Genomic DNA, 5885 nt, shown 5'->3' with positions numbered 1-5885 from the left:
CAACACTCGAAACCAGAACACTAAGGCTATGCTTGTTTTGAAGGAAAAGGTAGGAAAAGGAAGGGAAAGGTAGGAGGGAAATTCATACAAGATTTGTAAAGGTTTCTCTACCTTTCCTTTCCTTTTCCTATTTTTTCCTTCAAACCAAACAAAGCCTAAAGTCATCACCTGTTCATTATCCTTCCCGGTATCACATCAGTAATCTTCTAATCAACAATACAAAACCAAAACAGAAATTTTAATACTATCTTTGTCCCATGATCTTAGGCCCCGTTTGGTTCATGATAATAGGGTTTTAGAATCAGAATTGGAAATGGACTACTCCAATTCAAACTGTTTGGTTGAATCGGAATCCCATTCGCATTCCTGCTGGAATGCCATTTGAGAGAATGGCCATTCCCTGCCCCTTCCATGGGAATGAAATCTCATTCCTGCTGATTTTAATTCCCATTCTCATTCCTGTATGAACCAAAGAATAGACCATTCCGATTCCAATTCTAATTCCAACTGCAAATCAAATGGACCCTTAATACTATCCTCTCCTCCCTACAATAAAGAAAATGAATTTTTAAAATTAAATAATTTTAATTTCAAACCCATTTAAAAATAATAAATATTAATACATAGTTGTAAAACAGTAACTAATAAAAATGACTACAAATCCCATTTTAGTATTAATTAAATTTAAAATTATATAATTAAAATAAAAATGTTGCAATTAATTCATAAAATGAAAGTAGAATTTGTATATGGATATAATTATTTTTATATTAACAATTAAAAGCTAAAATTTTAACAAAAAAATGAAAATATTAAAATTATTCATTTACTTATCTATTAATAAAAATTAAAAGTTAATTAATAAAAGTAAAAATTTTGTAAAAATTGATCACTTTCACTAAAGGTTCAACTTCTGGAGGGCAATCGAAATGACTATGTATATAATTCAATAAGAATTTATATGCTGGACTCAAAATGATCTGGCTCAGTTGGCAATGTCTAGGACTTTTTATAAAATTTGCAGAAGAGAAGGGCATATTGTTTGCCCATGAATAGATAGACGCATGCCAGCAGTACAACCATGGGCCCTTTCGGCTACCGGATTCTATTTTCATTGCGCATCCAATTGGCCACCCTGAGAACATCCAAACTCAAGGACCAAACAACCCACCCTTGCTCTCGTCCTCTCTCTCTCTCTCCATTTCTTCTCTTCTCCATCATCACTGGTTCTATCAGACTATCACCACACCACAACCGTCGTCATAAAAGAAAAAACAAATAATAGGGAAACCTGGTCTTAGATGATTGCAAATTTGCAATCAGCAGAGGTAGCTTCTTCAATGGCAGATAACTGCAGCAAGGACAGTAACCAAAACGACAACACCAGCCGCAGCAGCAGCAACAACAACAACAAATCCTTCATAACCCACATAGCCCATGACCACCTCATCTCAATTCTTCTTCTTCTCCCCATAGATTCGATCCTCTCCTTCGCCATGACTTGCAAAAGATTCAAGTCTCTGGCCTCCTCTGACACTCTCTGGGAGTCCATCTGCAGGAGAGACTGGGGCAACAGCCATGTTGATGCCTTCTTGGCTTCTGCAGAGATAAAGCAGTTCCCATGGAGAAAGATCTATCAGCAGGTCTCTCAATCGAGTTCTATCTCTTGTCGTAGATTGTCTGGTTCAGATGATGGGATGTTTCCAAGCCCAAGAGCTTCTCACTCGCTCAATTTCGTCTCAGATTGCTTGGTTCTGTTTGGTGGAGGTTGTGAGGGAGGTCAGATTTCTTCTTAATACTCCTGGTTTTAGGTTTTTGGGTTTTCACTGGGTTTTTTTGCTTCGGGTTTTTTTTCTGTGGGTCCTTTTAGTTAATTATCTCTAGGGGGCCGACATTTATTTTGTGTTTTTTAATGTTTTTTCTGTATTTCTATGAATATCTCCTCCTTATGAGTTTGGTTATCTGCTTAATATTTTCCCAGCTATTATTGCAACTACTTCTATACTTCTGTTATGGTAGATAACCATCCAAGATATTTGGACCAAATTAAACCCCATTTCTGGGATACCCATCTTAAGAGTTGGACATTTTGGATTTGAATCCTTGTCTTTTGAATGTTCATCTCTTGGATTTTACGTGATTTATTATATTATATATGGTAACCTGATTGCGTCTTCATTGGCCCTTTAGTGGGTTTTAATTTCTTGTAGTTTATTTTAGCTGATTGAACTATTATTCTAAATTGTTTATTACAGTTATTGTTCCTAGCACTTGCTTTTTGTAGTGTAAGTGGTTCTCCTTTTGTCAATTTCCATGTATACTCGTGAACTTTTGGACAACATCAGATTTTGGTTAATGTCTCTATAACACTCTTGGAAGAGGTTATATGTGAGAAGGGGCCTATCTCTGATTTGAAAACTTGAAAGTTGTATTTTGGTGGATTCAGTCACCAGTGTCATAGTTCTAGATATTAACAAAGAGCTCCCCGACCATTAATTTTTTCTTTTGCATTATGCAGATGATAATGTCCTTGAAAAAAGAGGGAAAAGAAAAGGGGAAAAATTGATGCAACATGCAAATATTCCTCCTCAATGTTCTTTTTTGTTCTTGTGTCCATATTTATATCAGTTTTTCTCCTTTTCCATTTACATCTCTTGCTGCAGATTGAATTTTTACATAAAAATGGAATCTTAGATTGGCATACTTAATTGCAGAAATCCCTGTAAAAACATATATAAGTATAACGATGGCAGGCTTTGGGAGAGAGCTTTTGGGGTACATGTAGAATTAAAAAAAAAAAAAAACATATAGAATTTTTAAGGTTCCTTGGGTGATAATGGGAGGCTTTGAGAAGTCTTTTGAATTTCCTAGTTAGTCTTTCTAGCAATTATATTAGTATGACAGAGCCAGGCTGTGCAGAATTGTAAAATTTCCTTGGGTGCTATTGACAGTTTTTGGGAAGGATTTCCAATTTCCTAGTTATTCTTTATTCTTTTAGAAATTAAATCAGCCTAAGTGTAGCCAATATCAACAAGAACAACCCTGTGATGGAAAATTTTGTGGCATTATTGAGCAAATTGAGCACAAGGAACTCTTACCATTAAACCATTGGTTTGATGTAGTCAGGTTAATTGGCTCAAGTAGCTAGTTTTGTGGTTGAAGCATGGGAAATTTAAACTTTTTCCAAGGTTGAGCATTTGTTGAATATTTTTCCATATCAGAGCACCGCCCCCTCCAAAATAAGTCCCCATTCTCACTATTTTTCTATAAACTGAAATATAAGCTGTCTAAATTATATCACAGATTCATTCCATTTAAAGGTATTTCAACAAGTGTTTATATCATTACATAGAAATACATCAAATCTTTTATTAACTGTCTTCAAATCCCCTCAAAGGTTTTACTTTGGTACTTCTGTAATTTGATACAATAACCACTACCATATATATGGAGTCTTTTCACCATTTCTTGCATGATTGTATATTGCTAGAGAAGTGATTCAACTTTCTAAAATCAATTTCTGGATTTTCTTTCTCTCTTGTTCCTTGGTTGTCTAACACTTCCAAGCTTTTCAAAAATTTTCAAATTGTTTGCACAAATTAATTGAGTTGCAAAGTCCCGATTTGTTGATGGATTGTAATTGCGGAAGCCTTGCTACAATTCCCAATAAGGCGAAGCTGTGAACAAATTCAGCTTGATCAAATGTTCTAGGCTCACTTCTTTTGCATCTCTACACACAAAACCATGCTAGATCATCAAAGAACTTGAACTAGTAATCAACTGGCTATTTCAATTGGGTGAATTGTATATTTGAGACATTTCCAGAGCAGTAAGATATTTCTATTTTTGTCTATTGCTTAAACCTATTTGTGAACTGTTTGTGATGATTGCTTTTCCACCCTTCTTTTTAACCTTAGTACTATCTTGTTACGTAGGACGCCATCTTGATGACACATGGGTGGCATACATAGGCAGTGACTTCAGGAGGATCCCAAGGTGGCAGAAGATCAATTCAGGCACTCCAAGTGGACGTTTTGGACAGACATGTTCTGTTGTTGGTGATTATCTTGTCCTCTTTGGTGGGATCAATGATCATGGGATCCGTCAGAATGACACATGGGTGGGGCAGATCATGTGCAATGAAATAGATGGAATCAAATTGTCATGGAGACTTCTTGATATAGGTCCTCTCGCACCTCCCCCTCGTGGAGCACATGCTGAATGCTGTATTGATGACAAGAAGATGGTCATCCATGGAGGTATTGGGCTAGATGGTCTAAGATTGAGTGACATGTGGCTATTGGATATATCTGATGGGGCAAGATCTGCAACATGGCATGAGATCATAGCCCATATGTCACCACCAGCTCGCTCAGGGCACACGCTAACCTGTGTTGGAGGGACTCGCATGGTTCTGTTTGGAGGAAGGGGTACTGGTTATGAGGTTCTCAATGATATTTGGCTATTAGATATTGCAGAGGAGCATCCAAGGTGGGTTCAGTTAATATATGAATCATTTAACATACCACAAGGTGTGCCCCTTCCACGGGTGGGTCATTCAGCTACCCTCATCTTAGGGGGTAAAGTACTTATTTTTGGAGGAGAAGATTCATATAGGCATAGGAAAGACGACTTTTGGGTATTAGACATTTGTGCTATACCTTCTATAGAAATGTGTTCCTTTACACTGAACTCTAAGATATCATCAAGGAAAATGTGGAAGAGGTTGAAGGCTGAGGGTCATCAACTGAATTGTAGATCATTCCATCGTGCCTGTGCAGATCGTTCTGGGCGCTATGTATTTATGTTTGGTGGAATGGTGGATGGGTTGCTTCAGCCTGCTGAAGCGTCAGGGTTGAGATTTGATGGGGAGCTTTATCTTGTGGAAATTGTGTTTCATTTCTAGAAGGTTATTTTCTGAAGATGAATTGAACATAAAGGTTATCCCTGTTTTCAAAGTCTTCTGTGAATAATAGATCTACTGTGTTGTGGATGATAGGATTAAGGCCATCGTTTCTGGATCACTTTTCAGATCAGAGTCCTGATGATTTAGATTTTGTCCATGAACATGTTGAGCCTGAGATGGGTCTGACCCTAGATTATGTACAGTAGATGAACTGGCCTTTTTTAAAGGCTTTCTATAGTGTAATCTTTTGTAAAGGATCTCACTTCAATGATGTACCCGCAGTCCACTTGGTACTCTTCATGTCTTATCGAATCTTCCAGGACTTGAGAATTGAGATATTCAGAATTAGTAGAGTTCTGTTACTTAATCTACATTCATGTTGAAGTATTTCGTCCCCATCAGTCAGAATTTTTGAGGTGGGTCCAACCTCTATTCTCAGGTTCTTGTTTTCTGCTATTATGACAAATGCATCCGACAATAATGGAATTATGACAATCCACTAAAAGAGTGTAAGAGGTTTGCAGAAGCCCAACTGTCTTGTATTTAATTTCATTTTTGTTCACCTACTCTTAATGCAACTGGTCTCGAGTTTGATTCAAGACGAGTGAATGAATTAGGGCACAGTGGTGTTGTTTTACTGTTGTGTTATGGAATGATCAATACAAATTTGTGTGAGATTTTTCTATCTGAAATGTTTTGGAAACATTTTGAATTGATCAATACAAAATGCTGTTTTTACCTAAAATGTTAAATTTGGCGTTTCAATCATAAATGGTAATGATTATTCAACCACATGCATTTTTATAATCAACCATAAATGTGTTTCAACATATATTTCTCACAAATTTGTATTGATCAACCCAAACTGTAACAACAATGCAACACCACTGTACCAAACACCCCCTTAAACGGTGAAGTCTGGTCTGGTAAATGTTGTGCAGTAACCTCCTAAATCCCAGAGCTGTTCTGGTTGGAACTA

The 5885-nt window shown here is 36.8% G+C and overlaps 1 protein-coding gene across 1 annotated transcript; it reads left to right on the top strand.

Annotated features, from left to right (window-relative positions):
• The first annotated feature begins 937 nt into the window (after positions 1-937).
• On the top strand, positions 938-5543 carry LOC104609070 (Kelch repeat-containing F-box family protein). Its single transcript, XM_010275276.3, has 2 exons — positions 938-1779; positions 3936-5543. The coding sequence occupies exons 1-2, from the start codon at positions 1302-1304 to the stop codon at positions 4904-4906; spliced, it is 1449 nt and encodes a 482-aa protein (XP_010273578.1). The 5' UTR covers positions 938-1301; the 3' UTR covers positions 4907-5543.
• Positions 5544-5885: the final 342 nt, after the last annotated feature.

This window comes from Nelumbo nucifera, chromosome 8, assembly GCF_055504915.1.
Source record: "Nelumbo nucifera cultivar China Antique chromosome 8, China Antique-T2T, whole genome shotgun sequence".
NCBI classification, from domain to species: Eukaryota; Viridiplantae; Streptophyta; class Magnoliopsida; order Proteales; family Nelumbonaceae; genus Nelumbo; species Nelumbo nucifera.
This window is presented reverse-complemented; position numbering and strand designations above follow the sequence as displayed.

Excerpts from the sequence above, each read along its gene's own strand:
- LOC104609070 (XM_010275276.3), top strand. The coding sequence starts at position 1,302 with ATGATTGCAAATTTGCAATCAGCAGAGGTAGCTTCTTCAATGGCAGAT. Across the intron at positions 1,780-3,935 it reads TGGTGGAGGTTGTGAGGGAG|GACGCCATCTTGATGACACA; the intron begins GTCAGATTTCTT and ends CTTGTTACGTAG.